Below are 20,238 nucleotides of genomic sequence, written 5' to 3' on the forward strand. Positions count from 1 at the left end.
GAGGCTCATTTTTATTGAATAAATTCATTGTGACATTAAATCTCAGATCCTGAGTCAAAGAACCAAGTCTACATTGATTTGAGATCACATATTCAAGGAATACCTGGTACATCTCTGGGGTGTTGAACCCTGGAGAAAAAACCCAGCCTCAAACTGCAGACTAAAAGAAATTGAAAGATACAGCCCCCTAATCCCTCACCCTCTCCTTGCCCTTGCCTTTCGCACCCCTCCACTGGCTCCTCTGGATGGTCCTCATCATGCTGATTATTGCAGATGATGTCATTCTGCACTTTATCACCCTGATTGGACCCATCTTCTGATGAGTCCACCTGTCGAGATCACTTCAGTTAGCGAATCTGAGCAGGTGAGGCCGAATCTAAATGTTCATCTTCATCTTCGCCCTCATGTGGTCGACGAGTTGAGGTCAAAGGACCAGGAGTGAGGTCTCAACATTGCTTCATACCTCGAGGGTGGAGTGACAGCATCAAAATGTATGGCTTGAGGGCTGGTCGGGCTCACAGCGAATGGGACAGCCCTGCATCAGCATTCTTTCAAGAATAACTATGCTGCAATGTTGAGGCTGATGTCTTTGATGACCTACCTGGACATTTGCTAATGAACATCAGATTGAGGAATGGTGAATGAAGGTCTGGCCAGATTTCAAGCAGTTATGCGCCTCACTGATCCCATGGTGGTCCATACAATGGTCATTGAATGAGAATAGGATGACTGGGCATGACATATTGAAGGTCAGCGAACCGTGAAAATTCTAAGAAAGTCACCATCAGCTGTCAGCACAGAAAATGAGAAATAAGAACAACATACGAGAACTATGTTATATGATGCCATCCAACTTCGACAAATTGCATATCAGCTTGCATGACGTACACTCCGTGCAAGAGTGGGTGCAACCATCTCAAATGCACTGACGCCCATGGGTTCAACATTTTTCACAGGGCAGATCTGTGTGTCAGACTTCAGCAAATTGTTTCTTTGGGTGACCAGTAAGATTTTTGATGTGCGCGTAGATGAGTCCCAAGGCTCGCTGAATGTCTTGAGGCTGCAAGATGATCAGTGATAAGTTTATGTGCTCTCGAGTGCCTGATGGAATGTCTACCACGAAAGTGCTCTCAGCATTCGTTGCAACATTGGCAGATGATGGTGAAGGTGGTTGAGGACAAGGAGATGAGATGGACAGGGTCGCAATCTGTGACATTGACATCTGACACTTCAAAGTCTGAGCCATGGAAGATGACCCTGGCATGTTTTCCTTGGCAGTGGTCACTGTGAGAGCATCTGTGGTCAGCATGTCGAGGGACTATCTCAGAAGCTATCATTCATGGTGAGTTAATGGTTCAAAAAGATCACCACACCATTAACTCATCAGTCCCAGAATGAAGGTGTTCAGGTCCACAGACGTTGGAGCATCCTCAGCAGTTCTCTAACAATATTGGGTCAATAACCGATGAGTCATGACAAACACATTACTTACTAGATGTTTGTCTTCAATGTGAACACTATCTTCGAACTCTGAGTCTTTTCAGCATTGAAAGCCGAGCAACTCGAACATCTGTGAATGATAATATGAGTGCAAACATCATTAAAACAAAAGTGACAACATATCTGAGATCCAGACGAGTTTTCAGCCATCTCAGCATGATCGGCCGCAGACTCTTCCTCATCATGCTCGACCGACAATGGCTTGTTATGTGCAATGGATGCAGCTTCATCATCCTCAATTGGTGCCTCCTCATCACTGCCAACTGGTGAGTGTTAACAAAGAGACGTTAATGAATAATCAGTGATGACTTGAATGATACTCACTGTCAGAACGTCACTCACAGGCACCTGGCCTGACCCAGACCCAGACTGCTGCAGCTCGTCTTCATGTGCGTAGGAGGCAATATCTATAGATCCAAGAGCCAAACATGTTGCTCGTTGATCTGTGACACTCGATCATTGTTCCTCCAGTGATGATGACTCAGGAACGTGATGTTCTGTTGCTTCAAACATGATAGCGGTGGACGAACTGGGTTCAGGCCAGGCATGAGAGGACTGCACATCATAGTCCACATCCGCAATGTCTGCCTCCAGAATATCTGCTATAATGTCACCCTGTTGGCCAAAAAACAAATGATGAACAATGTGCACTGCCAGACAACGATCGTCCAACATCTAATAGATAAACATCACCATCTTTCAGATCAGTTGAACTGGCGATACTTCGAGGGCGTGCACTTGACGAAGTGCAAAAACTTGAAATTGATCGTACTGAGCCAACATCTCCATTCGTGTGCAGATCATGATGACCAGCTCACGCAGGTCCAACCAAAGCTCAGGAACCTCGATGCCCAGGCCAGTGAGGACCTCACGCACGAAGTACAGATTCACCTGTTAATTATTGATAATTTCAAACGAACACTGTAAGAAGATGTGAGACTCACCAATACATCACAAAGGTCTATGCAGGAATCCCACCAAATCTCAATGAATTCTTGGTCCATGAGAGGCTGCCATACAGTCAGAAGAGCACGAGCATGAGGGATCTGGCCTAGCAAGGCTTCCATCCTTTATTGAAGTCACTGGTGGGTGGTGACATCTGATATGTTCGAATGCAGGTTTGTTGACATTGAGGTGGTGTGGTTAGACACGTAGAGAGAGGTAAAGCAGGGTAGATGGAGAGAAACTGATAAGAAGAGAGCAAACCTGGAAGGGGGGAATGAACCAGAACAAACTGCTACCTTTATGACAGAAAATTGCACAGAGTGCATGTGAACACTCCATGCCCATTTTCCAGGCATGATCAGAAGTTCTCATATCAGATGAGAGAACATGACCTTTATCATGATCAAAACCATAACTTCCCTCTAAGGAATGCATATGTTTCTCTCCACAGACAAAAAAACCTGCATATACAATTTTCAACCTGACAATCTACAGATTTGACACTCACCTGAGCAAAGCTGACACTGACTGGTCAGAAAATGGTCCACTGTAGCAGAGTACTCACATAAGAACGAAGAAGAGTAGAAGATCAGAGAACTCTCAGAATTTGAATTGTTTGCGAACACAGATACAACCATCCTCGGAAAATGGTTCCCACCGACATGACACTTCTCCACTGTGATAAGAAACCTTCCACTTTCAAAAGTCTGAACCACAATGAACGGTCAATAACCGAATGCTGTTCTGGAAAACTGGCTCTACTCACCTCAATGCATCTTCTTCATCCTCGCACATCCAAATGATCATCTTATCACATTTAGAAGTCAACATAAACAATGTGTGCGCTTCCAACCACGATGAAGTCACCCAATTGAAAAACTCATATGAGAGGCTCGAAGTTGTCATTTCAACATGATTAACATTTCAAGCAGCATCCTTTGAAATACTGACACAGAGATGGAATTAGTACATCGAGGGCAGCAGGATTTCTCCAGCACCAGAAGGAAAGATATAATAGAAAAATAAATTGTCCACCACAAGGCCAATCAATGCTCAAAAAATGTGTTTTTCATGAGTGGACTATCAATGAAATATGTTGTTCACAAATGTTAACATCACTGAATATATAGCAAACTGAACATATTGAAAGTAAAGGCGATCAATCCCCCATGCAAACTGAGTCAACAAAGTTAAATGCATAAGTGTCGCATTATAATCTGAAAGTAGATGCTCATTCCATTTTGGAAAATGGATGCTCATTCCTTATTGGGAAGCAGATGCCCATTTCTTTTCAGAAATCAAGCGCCTGTTCATTTTCGAACATGCAACCTGAAGTGACTGGTGTGAAGGCAAAATAAGATATACTACAATGCAAAGCAATGGTCAGAACATGTGTGGGCAGCTTAATCTATTAACACATTCACTAAAGGCAAACTACGGCTACAAAGTCAAATGCATAACTGCTGCATCCTAATGTGGAAGTAGACGCTCATTCTATTTTGAGAAACTGATGCCCATTCCTTATTTGAAAACAGATGCCTAGGCAGCTTAATCTATTGACACCTTCACTGAATGCAAATCAGGGCTGCAAAGTCAAACGCATAATTGCCATGTCCTAATGTGGAAGTAGATTCTGTTTCGAGAAAGGACACCCATTCTTTATCGGGAAACAGACGCTCATTCCTTTTCAAGAATCAAATACTTATTCGTTTTCGGACACGTAACCTGGAGTGACTGATGTGAAGGCAAAATAAGATACACTACAATGCAAAGGAATGGTCAGAAAATGTGTACGCAGCTTAATCTATTGACACCTTCACTGAATGTAAATCAGGGCTACAAAGTCAAATGTATAACTGCCGTGTCCTAATGTGGAAGTAGATGCTCATTTCATTTCAGAAAACGGATGCCCATTCCTTATTGGAAAACAGACACCCATATTACACACTAAACATATTTGGAAAGGGATATAACGGTGGACGAAAAAGCATTCAATGCTCAATGGGTATGCAAGGCTGCAACCAACACCATTAACAGTGATGTCCTAGGTGATGTTGTCATCAGCTGAAGGAATTGGTACCATGGTGGTAGTTAACTATTGTGTTCAGGAAATGAATGAGATTTGAAACCTTCTCAATATAGATACTGGTCAGTGGTCGTTGTTAAATGTGGAAAGTGAAGACAGAGATAAATGATAAATACCTCCATACATGAAAAATGATGCAGATCAAGGATTCTCCATATAAAATTTAACATGTACAGTTTGTGAAGAAACTGAAGTGATCAATATAGAAATAATATATGCAGGTATGGAAAATGAAGCTCATTATGACTTCTGTCTCTCGGAACATTTTCCACAATTCCTAACGCATACAGTATGGTGGTCAGCTCACTCAATTTTGAATATGAACCCATGATATGACATCGTCACTGAACTGAAATATGTATGACGATCCATTTTCTGATGGATATAAAGCAAGGTGGACGATCATATTCAATGCAAACAAAAAAAGTACGACAACAAAAAAAAACAATGAAGGTGGTGTTTGAGACGAAGGCAATGCGAAGGAACCAGCTGCGACTGAAAACTGTAAAAAAAATGCAGCATGGTGATTGGCTGTGATTATTTGCAAATATTTGGATCACCTGCGTCATGTGAGTTGAAAATCCACATTGCATGACGATTACAAATGATAACAAAACAGATTAGGAACAAAACCTAACATAGTCACAAACTTTTGAAGAAACCATTGAATACAATGTTTGGAACCACGTTTGAACTGCTTTCAAGCTGCTGAATATGATGGTCTGAACCACTTTCACACCATTGAATACAATAGTCTGAACTGCCATTGAGTACAATGGTTTGAACCCCTTTGAAGCCATCAAATGCCTTGGATCGAATCGCTTTCAAACTATTGAATAGAATGTTTTAAACCACTTTGAAGCTATTGAATACAATGGTTTGAATGACTTTGAACTCATCAGCCTTTCAGGCTTTAACCCTAGCAGACTCAGTGCTGTGATTGGCTGTGAATATTTACACCTATTTGGATCAGCCGCATCGTGCATGTTCAAACTCCGATTTGTATGCCCATTACAAAAGATAACAAATCTGAGTAAGAACAAAATGTAACGCAGTAACAAACTTTTGAAGGAAGGGCCCTCTCCTAGCCTCAGGACAGGGGCGGAAAATGAAACCACTTTGTAATGGTCCACTCTCCCATGCTTTGCTTAACTGTCTCACAGGTATTTGAAAATGTCACATAGACGCTCTAAGTGCCCAGTGTCGCACAAACTCTCCTTCATACCTCAGAAATCGTAACAGCAAATTTGAATCTGTATTCAGCCAGACAAGTTCTAGCCATGCTATCTTCAATATTTCAAAGTACCATTTGTACATGTAGTGCATCAGAGTTTAATCAAAAGCATACATACTATACAATATACTCAATGAACATGTTGTGGTGATTATATTTATGTATAGCAGACTTTTAGCTTAATGAATAGTTGTGAGGGCTACAGAATTTGTAAGTATGTCAGCCACTCAGGATTTGAAAATCAAGCCTAAGAAGATAATGAAAATCTCTTTTGAGGCCACTCTGAATATTTTGATACAGCTTAAAATGACAGATATCTTGAAGTATCTTGCTACGATCATCTACACTGCCATATTTGCAGCATGATTACTAGCCACAAGCTTGTAATTTTTCTTGTGAGGTTTAATGAAAGCAAAAATACTTCTAAAACTGCTATCTTTACCTCATGATTCTTTCCCTCCTCTTTCAATTGATGAATAGCAATGTAATACTGGACAGGATTAAGATCTAGACATGGGTTACAAGGAGACTGGCAGCTTCTACTTTCAGGTTTGCTTGCAGACCTGTTAGATTTGAGCTGAGAGAAAGATCATGAGTTTCTCACCAATTTTGATATGTATTTTAACCTGCTCATGAGAGGACACCATCGAAACCGTGCTGCAGCCCTTATGACAGAATTTGCATTCTGTGCATCATCTCTTTCCTTTCAGCATGATGATGCACATCAAGTTCTTCCTGAAGCATCAGAAACACTGCTCTCATGATCTGCCATAGGCGATGTCACCAGAAATGTCAGCAGCGATGATAGAGAGTGCATCGCTGACTATGCTGTCAGACTCCAAGTTTGCTGACGCATTTCATTTTCAGTGACAACAAGTGCAGATGGTGACAGCATCCTCGCTGCTGATGGCTCGCTGCGAGCTTCACATTTTTGCTAGAGGGAGATAGCGAAAACATCAGTGAGGTCTGATCCATTGACCAGTATGGCATCAACAGCCTACCTGCCACCAATGTTGAGATCCTGGGCATCTGAGGCATGCTGTGTCATCTCATCCATGGAGATCACAATCACAGAAGATGAGACATTTGTCATGATGGTGGACTTTGCATTGAGAATGATATGACCTGGCAGGCCACTAGTGGAATGCTTCATGTCATCCTCGACTAGTGCTTTCTTGTTCACAGTGGGCATATGCTCATCCACCTTCATTGCATCATTTATCACAATAGCAGCTCCAGATATGTGATCTGGGTAGTATAAAGAGGAACTTCTGAGAAGCTGGCAATGAGCAGTTTGCATTCGGCATGTGCATCGTGGTGTTCTACAGGTGAAGCATTGTCAGCGAGCTGTCATTTCTAACATGGTGCGATTTTTGCTTATCAAATTTGTGATCAGGAACTGATGATATGTCAAATAGCTTTTTACTCTAGAGACAAGCTCGTGCATCCTGTGAGAGAGATAAGCAAATCATCTGATAGCGAGATGCTGCATGAAATGGTGGTCACTGCTGGCAAGTCTGCTTGAGGAATCTATAACTAAGCATTTGTCTGCATTGCCCACTACCCTGTTCATCTGTATGTGCTTGCAAACATTGCTGTTGTTCAAGTTACAGGCCATGGTCTGTGAGATTACATAGATGTGAGATGTTCAACAAGAGAAGCACGAGAACATTTGAGGTAGAGAACATGGCCAACAGGGCACCTTTAATAGGAAGTACATACTGTAGACCTAAAGGGGTGAGACAATCAAGCATTCAAAAATAGTCAACTGAGAACAATGATTAGTGCAGAAATGAATGAACAAATATCACTACCTCAAATGTGAATGCACGACCGTGAAGTGGCACTGTGTCATGATATGATGATCATGGTAGCAGCTGATAAGCTGCATCCTCACATAAACCATCCTACATGATCAGCATAGCGATGTTCAATGCCTCACAAGGGCTGTTCATTATCCAAAACTTGGTTGAGCCACAACTCAGGTCCCTAAGGTCCTTTGACTTTCTTGCTGAGCATTTAATTAACCCCCCGCAATGTCATGAACCTTGGTGATACTGCAAGATATCTGCCATTTTGAGCTATGTTGAAATATTCAGAGTGATCTCAGAAAAGCTTTTCATGATGTGAAACTTGGTTGAGGCCACTCTTCAATGCCCTTCCTGGGCCTTGTCCCATGATACTGCAAGATATATTCCATTTTGAGCCATTTTTAAATATTTAGAGTGACCTCAGAAGAGCTTTTCATTATCTCAAACTTGGTTGAATCCACCCTTGATTTCCTTTCTGAGCATTCAATCACTTCCAGGATGTCATGAACCTTGATAGTGTTCATGATGGCTGTATGCTGTGGCTAGCAGGATGCACAGCTCAAATCATGCAGTACTCTCAAGGTTCATAACATTGTTCAGGATGCTTGAGGCCCTGCTTTGTGGTCTCAATCAAGTTTCAGGTAATGCTCTTCTACATATTACACATTGCAGACCCTGTAGCATTTCATATCATTGAAAAGATGACACAGATATTCACTAAACCTTGCTGAATCTCATCCATAACATGATGTTACTCTGCCTCTTGAGCAACCACACCATTTTTTGATTTCTGTCAATGAAAATATACAATGTGGTGAATATTTATAATCAAATTATAAACTTAATTATGAAGAATGTCAGGACCTCAGACATCGTTTCTGCCAGAAATGGCCCTCTTACCCAAGAGGCCTGTGGTGACTGAGGTATCCTGAGGCTGGGCTCAGATGTTCGATGTTATCGCAGATGAACCTAAAGGTAACAAGCATAGAGCTCGGGACAGCCACTGTAAAGGTCAATTTTGCTGGGAAATTTGCAGGCACTGAACGAACCAGCTGATATAGCGAATGGACCAGCGGGTTAGGTCATGAAAAGTGTCTTGGTCAGAAGCAAGGTCACGCCACTAGAGCACCTTTTAAATTTTCTTCAATTCCTCTTCTCTTAGCGCTCCTTATAATATCCTGTGAGAATTTCAATGATGACTGGATCCACAATTGCACAGGTATCAGTAGTGAAAAATTGAAAAAGACGATCAGGATCAGGAGGAGCTAAAGTCAGGCCTGGAGCATAGTACCTTCAGGCATAGGGGCATCACCACGGTCGTAGAGAATATACTTTAAGATCTGAGAGGAGGTATCATACCAGCATCATGAATTTGATAATCACCAACCATCCTGAGCAATGGCAAGCTAGTGGATGGTGAAGAGTGCCTAGTACCATGATGATGATGAGAGCGAAGGCTGCTGGAGTGAATAGAGCAGGGAGGCAATAGCACTTTAGGACTGTACAGTTCGCACTACGTTCGAGAGGCTTGAATGTAGAAGAGGTCCATGTTCTTTCGTCCCTTCATATCTCTTGCAGTCTTGCCTCTAAGTCCGATGTTTTCAGAGTTTTTGCAATGATCAGGCCTTCCAATATTTAATAGATGCGAAGGGCATCCAATGACTCTGCCATCGAGAACAGAAGTCAAGTATCAACACCCATTCATTGTCTTGATTTTCCACTCAACAACATGGCTGTCTAACTTGGCCAGAAAAATAACCGATCGTCATTAGTTCATGTGTCTGAAGTAAGCACACATAAAATACATCGTGTATCCCTCAACCTTTTTAATGGAAGGGCCACTCCATTTTATAAGAGTTATTGCCATAGTCCTCAATAATTCATTAGGCACCAAATTTGGGGAATCAGCTTGCGAGCTGATTCCTGAGACAATAAATGCTTGGTAGATCAATAGACCAGATCATCCTTCACACATGGTGCAGGGCGTTGCTTACAATTTGCATGGCAAGTCTGCTTTGTCCTAGCGGAAATAATGCATGAGCACATATTTTACATGCTGATTATATGCACAAATAGCAGAATATTCGTCTTTCCTTATTAGTCCTGGATTAAGACAGAAAGGGAGTATCCAATACTCTCTGACTGAGCCATATCAATCGCAAATTTAATAGAGGGGAACTTAGACATCCAATCCTGCTGATTAATGATTAGGATTTAATGCATTGTCTAACAGTGCGATTAGGACATTCTGGAGAGCCATCGCACTGAGGATATAAGACATCCTCAGGTCCACTTCCACCAGCTTATGCACGTCACTCCAGAATGAGCTAATGAATAAAATATGTCTATCACTCACAATGTACTTAGGCATACCATCATGTTTATACACCTCAGAGAATATTCTTTGCATTGTCATCGACACAAGGTGCACTAAATTATAATGGTAATAGAACTATATGCAGTGCAATCTTTCGAATCAGGCAGAGATCCGATGAAGTCAATTGCTAGGCACTGACAACAAGAGCAAGTCATAGTGCTGCACGGTTTCCACTCCTCCAAGCATTTCTATCTTAATTCATCTGTGCAGAGGATAGCTTTGCAGAAAAGAATGCTTACACTGTGATAATCTGGTCCCTTGGACATAACTTCAGCGATATCTCCGTGTGAGCCATCAGTTACCAATCAGATGGGTGGTGCAGGGCTAAATACAAAGACTCATGTTACTGGACATCAATGACAAAAGTTTTGCAATCAACATAGTCCTCAAGAATAAATGAGTATATGTTCTATCTAAATACGCATCCATAAACGTCGAAGTGGCCACAGCGTTGCAGTCACCTTGCTGCATTACTAACCATATCATAGCATTTCGATCTATGTGCTCTGGAGTAACACGGATCTGATCATAAGCATCGAACAAGGCAGACAGATATTTCTTGCTCACTACACGATGCAAAATACCCTCCATCAAAGGCAATGGCAAGGGAAGTTTCTCTGTATTAGTGTTTTGCTCCCTGAGATTGCTCACTCACAACAGGGGCTTGAGATGTTTTCCATTCACCTCAGACCCAGAAAGAGCATGGCGCTTTGTTCCATGTGGTAGTCATCTTCCAGCGATCAGACTTCAAAGCACAGTGAGCCACAAATCTGTTGCAATGTTTGCAATGATTGCATTGTTTGGCTTATATCTCGGGAATCAGAAAGGCTATATATGCAAACTTATATATCATTAGAAAGCCTATGGTATGGGCTTTCAAATGACATTTGGATGATTGCGTGTTATAACCCGTGGTATGGAATACATCTGGCAAGATCCCTGGATCTCGAAATGCCTAAGCCAGTAAATCAGCTTTACCATTGTTGAGATATAAATTGTGCATTATAAAAAGTGCATTGCAACAGTTTTGTGGCTGACAGTTCTGAAAATAAAAATGTGCCCTTGCAGAAGTTTGTTTGCTTTGAGGTTTGAATTATATAATATTTGTTGAACTTCAACATGAGTCAATAAACACCAAACAGACTGTTAAACTTCAACACCATCATCATGAAAAAACTTTCTGCTACTCAAACTGCTCAAATTCTCTCTTTAATTGATCAAGGCCATTCTGCCAGACAGATTGCTCATCTGATATCCATTGCTCCAATATGTCCCAAATACACTCAACATTGTCCTGACATGCCTACATCTGGTTGAGGTCATCCTAGCAGGCATAATCCAGGAATCATATGCTATGCCACTCACCTTCTTATCACTGAACAGGCAGATACTGCTGCTCAAGTGACAAAACACCTCCAAGATGTTGTCAGTCAGACTTTATACTTTATACATGGAGACTATGCATAGAAAGGTCAAAAGTGCTGGTCTAAGGCTGTGCTCAAGCACAAACACCCTCTTCTCTCTAAATATCATAAGAGAGAAAGACTGAAGTTTGCTGTTAGCCATAAGCACTGGACTGTGAAGGACTAAAATGGGGTTGTTTGTTCAGATAAGATCAAAGTTAACAGATAAGGGCTCACATGGGAGGAAATGGATGTGAAAGAAGCCAGGGAAGGGTTTCAGCGATAGACTGGTAGAAGGAACACTCAAGTTTAGAGGTGAAACCTGATAATGTGGGGGTGTATATACTGGGAGGGAATTGGGTATGCTTGCAAGATGGATGGCAAGATGTATGTAGACTTAATATTTCTATTCTGAAGGAATAACTTCAGAATAGCATGAGAAATGGGGAAAAACTGTGAATAATGTAATATTTCAGCAAGACAATGACCAAGAAGTGGCTAGAGAAGCATGGATTTAAGATTATGTATGGCCTGCATAGTTTTCAGATCTCAATCCTATAAAACACCTCTGGCACCATCTCAAAAGAAGGCTGAAACAGGCAAAAATACACCTGGAGGAATTATAAAACTTTGAAATAGGGTACAAAAGAAGTGAAGTGGTATTGAGGCTTCTGTCTGTCAAAATATAATCAATAGCATGCCAGACAGGGTTAGAAATTTGTTGAGGACAAAGGGAGGGTACGCAAAGTACTGAAGTTTGAAATTTTTGTACAGAATACTGTCAGCCACAAAACTGTTGCAATGCACTTTTTATAAAGAATAATTTATATCTCAACAAAGATAAGGCCGATTTACTCTAATTAGCTAGCATTTGAAAGTTCATGTCACAGGCTTTCTAATAATATATATGTTCGCATATATAGCTACTCCGATTCTTGAGATATAAGCCAAACAATGTGCCCACTGAAAACATTGCAATAGTTTTGTGGCTCACTATAAGTGTTATGTCTTCCAGGAGCGCATGGACATTGAGTGAGTCACAAAAGTATAGACCTCATTAGCATCCTCGAAAGCAGCAGAGGAGAATGCTGAGCTGATTTACAAATGGGCTTGCGAATCTATTCATGCTAAGTGGTGCTCATACATCTCAACAGCCCTTGATCTTAATGGTGCTTTGATCATTTGATCCAAAGAGTGCCCGGAGATCTCTGAGAGCTTCCTGATCTGAGTCTTGCATGAAGAACCTTTGGACCACCCAAACAAAAGCATTACAGATGTCATAATCGGCATTGTCTACCGTTACCACGATTATATCTAGGTAATGCTCTTCAATAATGATCTCAATACTAGCCTGAATGCAATGAAACTGTGCAGCATCATCTGGCTCAGCATCATTCAGATATGGAAACTCTTCCACTCTGAATGCTCAACGCCTGTAGTGCTCCAAACTTGACTTTGACATAGTAATTTGAACTCCAGATCATGCAGACAAGCATCAGGAACATAATATTTCTTCTCAAAATAACTATTATAAATCTGGTACTTACCATATAGTGCAGGCACCCACCAGACTTTCAAGGAGGTATACTCGCGAAGTCCATTCGGCGGCGATGCAGAGAGGACAACTCCATGAAGCCATTCATGACCATAATTTGTTTGGGTGAAAATCCTCAACAGGTTCCCCTCACAATGAGGCACAGAATCCTCTTGGGCAACCCTGAAGCACCTGGGGAGAAGATAGTTTCATTGCTGAGAAGTGCAAAATTGTCTGGTGAGTTATCAGGCAAGCGTTTCATATTCCACATCTGAGATTCAGTGTCAGAGACTGCCTGAAGGAGGCATGAAATCTGTCATAGTCATTAACATGAGGCACAGAGTGGAGGTGGTGAAAGACCATTCCTCTTCACCACAAGGAAAGCAGAAAGAGGCATCGTTGTGACATTCTTTTTCCTGAGATCAAAGGCGAGGAGTAGAAGTAGTCGCTGAGAAGCAAGGAGGCAGAAATTCAGTCCTCCAAAAGGACCAGAACAAGGTGGAGAATTGTTGAACCTTCCTTTAGTATTATGCTTACTAAAACGTTTGCCCTTTCCCTTAGCAGCTGGCTTAGGACCTTCAAGCTGGGCTTGGATAGAAGTGGCCCTATCCACCCTGATATTTCTAAGGAGAAATTTCGAGAATATCTGCATTTTTGTGAACATCCTCCAAACTGAAGTGCATGGGCATTAGCTTCTCTAGCCAGAGACCCTTTTGAATATATGCATTCCTGTCCTCATGCTCTTGTCTAGACTAACAAATAGGGTCTCTAATTCATGAATATATTTGCGGACAGTTCACCCATGTCAACTGATAGCATATGAAAGTTTACAAGAAAGCAATAATCACAAAAATCAACCAATACAGCGCGGAGCTTTCAAGAATGAGAATTCTTGGTTATATAGAAACTTGGGTAAGCCATTACTGAGGCTTTAGGCTTCTGACTGCTAATAGTTTATATTATGATCTTCATAAGTGTGTCTCAGAAATATCTTAATTGTTTGACTGTTAACTACACCTGATGTGATTCAGAAATCATAATCTATTACATTATGTATCAATACCAGTATATTCAAGATCCACAGTATAAAATTCAACGCAGTGTTGCATAGATTGTCATCAAGCTAAATCTGTGATATGCTTGACTTTATAATTAGCTACAATTATAAAGTTTCACACTACTCTCTTCAATATATAGTGTAAGGTGAATGCTTTGTATTTCTGATGAAAGAATGATTAAGTTATGTACATATCTTGATCAGTCATCTATGACATATTTGACATGCTGACTGAGATTTCTAGAGAAAAAGGCTTACTGCCATTTTGAGAGCTTTCTATTGCCTTTGAGAAAGTGTAACTTGACAAGATATTTTCTCTACACTGTTGTCTTCATATCTCTCTGCAACACCGATAGAGAGGTAAGATTATGAATTTTGACAGATTATCATTTAAGCATAGCAGGACAGAAATTATGGATATCTGTACCAGTTTTTGCAGTAATAGAAAATACGACAGGGTCTGCGCTATGCAACACACCATAAACAACATTTCTGCATCTTCCATAGAGCATACACCTGTCTTTGCCTTGCTAATAGGTAAAATTGTTAAAAAGAACAATTTGAGGTGAATGAGTGTTCAATTTGGGTAAAGGGGCCATTTCTGGCAGAAACAATGTCTGAGGTTCTGACGTTCTTCATAATAAAGTTTATAATTTGATTATAGATATTCACCACATTGTATATTTTCATTGACAGAAATCAAAAATGGTGTAGTTGCTCAAGATGCAGCAGTTTTTAGAGTAATATCATGTTATTCAGCAAGGTTTAGTGTATATCTGTGTCATCTTTTCAATGATATGAAATGCTACAGGGTCTGCAATGTGTAATATGTAGAAGAGCTTTTCATTACCTGAAACTTGATTGAGACCACAAATAGGGCCTCAAGCTCTTTGATGTTCTTTCAAGGCATCCTCAACAATGTTATGAACCTTGAGAGTACTGCATGATTTGAGCTGTGTTGAAGTATTCAGAGTGGCCTCAGAAGGGCTGTTCATTATCCAAAACTTGGTTGAGCCACAACTCAGGTCCTTAAGGTCCTTTGACTTTCTTGCTGAGCATTTAATTAATCCTCCGCAATGTCATGAACCTTAGTGATACTGCAAGATATCTGCCATTTTGAGCTATGTTGAAATATTCAGAGTGATCTCAGAAAAGCTTTTCATGATGTGAAACTTGGTTGAGGCCACTCTTCAATGCCCTTCCTGGGCCTTCTCCCATGATACTGCAAGATATATTCCATTTTGAGCCATTTTTAAATATTTAGAGTGACCTCAGAAGAGCTTTTCATTATCTCAAACTTGGTTGAATCCACCCTTGATTTTCTTTCTGAGCATTCAATCTACACTTTCAGGATGTCATGAACCTTGATAGTGTTCATGATGGCTATATGCTGTGGCTAGCAGGATGCAATTGAAGGCATTGAACATCGCTATGCTGATCATGTAGGATTATGATTCCTGAGGGACGAAGGAGAGTTTGTATAGAACTGAGCACTTAGAGCGTTCTATGCAGCATTTTTTCGTCCCCTTGGGATACTTAAGCAAAGCGTGGAATAGTGGACCATTACAAAGTGATTTCATTTTCTGCCCCTGTGCTGAGGTTACGAGAGGGGCCTTCCTTCAAAATGTTCATGACGTGGCTGGTTGAAATAGGTGCAAATATTCTCAGCCAATCACAGGACTGAATTTGCTAGGGTTAATGCCTGAAGGGCTGATGGCTTCAAAGCCATTGAAATCATTGTATTCAATGGCTTAAAAGTGGTGCAAAGCGATTCAAACCATAATCGTGAGCATTTTGTGATGTAGAATAAAAGGTTTAACATTTTCTGAACTTATTATCGTTTGCGCACGGCGAATGAGAATAGATCTTCATGTTGCATTGCTCTTCTTTCAAAATGTTCTTACTAGATACCGTTTTTATGTTACTGTTATTTTAAAATGTTCTTACTACATAATGTTTCATTGTTACTGATGCTTGTTATCGTTTTTAATGAACATACAAGCCGGAGTTTTAACCTGCATGACGCAGCTGATTCAAATACATGCAAATATTATGAGCCAATCGCAGCACTGAATTTGCTACGGTTAATGCCTGAAGGGCTGATGGCTTCAAAGCTGTTGAAATCATTGTATTTAATGGCTTGAAAGTGGTGCAAAGCTCAGTATTCAATGGCTTAAAACCAGTTCAAACTTTGGCATTCACCCTTTTGTGATGTATAATGATTGGTTTGATATTTTTCTGATTTATTATAGTCTGGACACAATCAATAAGAATAGATCTTCACATTATATTGCTCTACATTTCAACTTCTTCATCCACAGCATACAAAAACTAAACATACCGCTGAGATTCATCGACCTCATTTGAGTTTGATTTTCTCAATGGCTGATGAGGTATATATTTCTGACATTATATGTAACTCATATTGTCCTCTCAGTATGGACTGCCAGTACATAGAGTGTGCACCGTGGATAGCACTTTCAATCTGATCCTGAGCCACCCTGTGATGAATGTGATCATCTTTTGTTTGGGTGGCGGAGTCACTGATCGTGCTGAGGTCATATTTTTTTTTACAGTCTCGTACATTGTGGCATTACTTTGTGATTGTAGAAAATGTTGGACCTGATACCAGGGCAGTCGATGTTCACCAATTTTCTCGAAATACAGGTGACAAGTTGTCACATGTTGAGTGATTGATAAATTCTGCTCAGTGCTTATGTTTGTTCCTGAAATGGTAGCACGGAAAATTTCCTTTAGGAAATGAGTATTTAATTCCATATTTGATAAGTATCGGTTGTTCTCCAGCCACTGCTGGAAAAAATGTTAGGCCTCATAATGGGGTGGTTGATGTTCACTAATCTTTTAGAAGTATGGGCCCTAAGTCATCACTCATTGAGATAGTTGTAAGTTCCATTTAGTGCTTATATTCGTTCTCAAAATGGTCAGATGGAAAACTCCATTTGGTATGGGCATCTGTTTCTCTAAATGAAATGGGTGTCTGTTATCGGATTAGGATGTGGTGCTTATTCATTTGACTTAGTGTCTGAATGGAAGTGTCTCTGATGGTTTGTTGGCAAAGTCACAGCCACTGCTCAGATGGGATGGTTTTTGAGGCTGCTGTATCCTAGAGGAAGTTGGAAGCTGTGTATTATGGTGGAGCTGAGAGAGATTATACTCTGTGAATTAAAATTATCCTTAATATATTTCTCTCATTCACAGGTTTTCTGGAGGAACACATTTTCTGACTAATGCTCTGTGTTGCAGAGGCTCATGAGAAAAAGCACATTTGCTATCACATCTGACCTCTACGTGCAAAAGGAGTCAATTGTGATCCTCTCTGTTCTGACTGAAAGAAACAGTGATGATAAAGATGCTTTTGTAATCTCTTGATTTATTTATCATTTATATAGATGTTCAAACGGTCTCTTTTGTCATACTGACCGTTGATGAAAAGGCTTTTCATTATTATATATCAGTCATAATTTGGAACATCAATCGAATGTGGTTTTCTTGTTGTAGATTCTTCATGTCTGTATTAGTGTAGGGAGTAAATAGTAGCTCATTGAATGAAAACTTACCGCTACGCTCATGACCCATTTGGTCACATTTGATTTTCATCGTCGACTTTCCATCACAGCAATGGGTCAGTGTAATGCTAAATCTGTTTGCATTTATGAAAAATGTCTGAGCTAAGGATGATCATGGTGTTGGCCGATAATCTTCTTCTTTCAGTATGTACATTTATTATACAGGCATTTGAAGATGCATTTATGTGCCAATGTTGAGTGTTGTGGTGGCAGATTAATGAACTGCTTTCAGAGATTACTTTTCACGTAGATATATCCTTCTCAGATTCATGGAGGTTGTGGCACTGACTCGAGTTGGTAATGTGTTAATACTGTGATGTGAACTATTCTTTGTGGCTCTGGACATGCAGCCCAGAGCCACCTGACATTCTGCGCTGCACTTTTTTGATGTGGCTGAATGTACATTGATCATCGATCACGACGTTCTAAATGGGGTTGGTCACCGGTGAGGCAGTTCTTTTCTCAAGCATGGATTAACAAGATGTGTTCATATCAGCAGTCTCAGTTTTCTGGGTGTTGTGAGCATTCAGTTATTGTTGATAGTGGCCGGTAATAACATTCCCGACCAAGTTTCTGACTCAGAGATTTCTTTATTTGGTGATATCTTTGTGTTTGGGAACAGTGTCATTTGTGAGAGATATTTCCTGAGGATGGCAAGTATTTATAAGCAGAAAATACAGATTCTGTCAGTTCTTTGATGTTCTCATGTTCAGCATTCACACACTCCATGTTCTGCTATCCTTCAAGGTGTTTCATCCTTGCTGTGTTAGCATTGTTGAGGTATAAGTTAATCTGTGAATAGGCCAGTATTAAATGTTATATCTAGATTTATCTGTCCACTGGTGAGACAGTCCTTTCATGGAGTTAAGATTCACAAGATGTGTTCATATGAGAACTCTCAGTTTTCTGGGCCTTGAAAGTGTTCGGTTAATGCTGGTGGCAGCCAGTAATAATGTTCTGGACTGAGTTTATGGGTCATAGATGCCTTTATTCAGTGATAGCATTGTGTTCGAGAACAGAATCATTGGTGGGAGACATTTGCCAAGGATGACAAGTATCTGTGAGTGAGAAAAATTACAGATTCCATCAGTTCTCTGATGTTCTCATATTCAGTATTCACACACACCATGTTCTGTTATCTTTCAAGGTGTTTCACCCTTGCTGTGTCGGCATTGTTGAGGTATGTGTTAATCTCTGAATAGACCTGTATTCAATGTTATATCTAGATTTGTCTGTCCACGGACAGCAGTGTTTGTGCAGTGTGAAGGGTCAAGCTCATTTACATGAAGGTGAGAGCTATATTTTTCCCATGAGATATGAGTACTTCTTACAGCATCCGGGAAATGAGAACATTGCTTTCACATGCATTTACTGCATGTTGATGTCATAAAGGCAGGTCATTCAGGAACTCCTCCTCTCTCATTCTGCTCCTGGTACACCTCTGCTTGCTTTTTTTGCTACCCTTTCATCTCTTCCACCATGTCTGCACCCTCTCAGTCAGTGATCTCAGATGATGGTGTCATGTTGGTCCTGCAAGACCTGCTTCAGAATATATTGCAACAGATTCTGCGTGCTCAGATGATTGTTCTGCCATGGGTTCCTCTTATGGATGATGACGCCATTAACTTCTGGTGGAGAGAGTTGTTTGAGCTCTACGAATTATTGGTAAGCTTGTACTATATTTTCTGAGTTGAATGAAATGTATTGACTATCTCCAGGGCCAGTTAGTCTTTGTTAGATATGCACTCGCTCGATATGGGGTTGCCATTGAGGAGCTGTCAGCAGAGTTCATGAGATATATGCAACCATGTGCATGAGGGTGGAGATGTTAGTGCAGTCTCACTTTTACCAGTCGGAGGCCATGTACATATTGAATACTCTTGATGACTGCACAATCCTCCCCACCAGGGCTGCGACCATTTATATTTACAGTTTGCTTCAGAACGCTGGTGTTACTGCACACATCCTTTGTCATGTGTTTTCTGGTCAAGCAGGTGACATCCTCGTTGAACTTCTGGATAAGGTAATTGAGGATGAGGCCCATGAGAATGCAGCCCTTGCAAGGCCCACATTACAATCTTCAACGGGTCCATCAGTGGTCACTTCATCATCTTTAGCATGCCCTGGAGCATTGGTAGCTGCACGATCAGTTCATCACCAGCCATCGTGATCAATTCCAGTTCCCTCCTCCTCAGTTTCCAGGAACCAGGCCAAATCTTCAGCATCATCTTTGTCAGCCTCTGTGGATTGTGGTGCTGCAGTTGCGTTGTCTGCTGCTGATTCATTGATTGAACACACTGGAGACCATCACAGTCATATGATGCCTGCACAAAGGCTCTCTGGATTGGGTGACATTGCCACTGATTGTGGGATCGGTCATGATCCGAAAGTGAGTCTGAGTTACCGAATATGTTCTTAAAATTTGAGCTCTCTTCGTTAGGAGCCATGCATCAGTCGTGATGACCCTGGGGAGGCAGCAAATCTGTCAAAGATGATGAAAAAGCTGAAGATGACAGAAAAGCCGTCGCAGGTGAAGGTAGGACTTTATCAGCATGTTATTTGTTTTTTTGTTCACCACGCCACTTTTAGATGGACACTACTGTCACTTACCGTGAAGAAGAGGATCTCGAATCAGAGATTTTGAAGGGTGGTGAAGAGCAACCAGTGGTATAGTTATTTCATGCTTATGTGTCACTTGTTACTA

The 20,238-nt window shown here is 40.9% G+C and overlaps 4 protein-coding genes across 4 annotated transcripts; 1 reads left to right on the plus strand and 3 right to left on the minus strand.

Moving 5' to 3' along the window:
• Nucleotides 1-35: 35 nt before the first annotated feature.
• Nucleotides 36-2,504, minus strand: LAESUDRAFT_711821 (uncharacterized protein; the record flags this gene model as incomplete). The annotated part of the gene is made up of 9 exons (XM_040906870.1): nucleotides 36-68; nucleotides 104-129; nucleotides 200-329; nucleotides 889-1,060; nucleotides 1,493-1,570; nucleotides 1,637-1,763; nucleotides 1,843-1,883; nucleotides 2,273-2,391; nucleotides 2,445-2,504. The coding sequence occupies 9 exons, from the start codon at nucleotides 2,502-2,504 to the stop codon at nucleotides 36-38; spliced, it is 786 nt and encodes a 261-aa protein (XP_040767715.1).
• Nucleotides 2,505-10,355: 7,851 nt separating this feature from the next.
• On the minus strand, nucleotides 10,356-10,604 carry LAESUDRAFT_624007 (uncharacterized protein; the record flags this gene model as incomplete). Its single annotated transcript, XM_040903314.1, has 1 exon — nucleotides 10,356-10,604. A coding segment is annotated over one exon (249 nt), but the record flags the coding sequence as incomplete, so codon positions are not given.
• Nucleotides 10,605-12,503: 1,899 nt separating this feature from the next.
• LAESUDRAFT_711822 (uncharacterized protein) lies at nucleotides 12,504-13,542 on the minus strand (the record flags this gene model as incomplete). Its single annotated transcript, XM_040906871.1, has 3 exons — nucleotides 12,504-12,682; nucleotides 12,904-13,082; nucleotides 13,406-13,542. The coding sequence occupies 3 exons, from the start codon at nucleotides 13,540-13,542 to the stop codon at nucleotides 12,504-12,506; spliced, it is 495 nt and encodes a 164-aa protein (XP_040767717.1).
• A 5,471-nt stretch (nucleotides 13,543-19,013) lies between these two features.
• Nucleotides 19,014-20,207, plus strand: LAESUDRAFT_756192 (uncharacterized protein; the record flags this gene model as incomplete). The annotated part of the gene is made up of 3 exons (XM_040912136.1): nucleotides 19,014-19,199; nucleotides 19,975-20,070; nucleotides 20,124-20,207. 3 exons carry the CDS (start codon nucleotides 19,014-19,016, stop codon nucleotides 20,205-20,207), a joined length of 366 nt encoding a protein of 121 aa, XP_040767718.1.
• Nucleotides 20,208-20,238: the final 31 nt, after the last annotated feature.

This window comes from Laetiporus sulphureus (genome assembly GCF_001632365.1).
Source record: "Laetiporus sulphureus 93-53 unplaced genomic scaffold LAESUscaffold_6, whole genome shotgun sequence".
NCBI lineage: Eukaryota > Fungi > Basidiomycota > Agaricomycetes > Polyporales > Laetiporaceae > Laetiporus > Laetiporus sulphureus.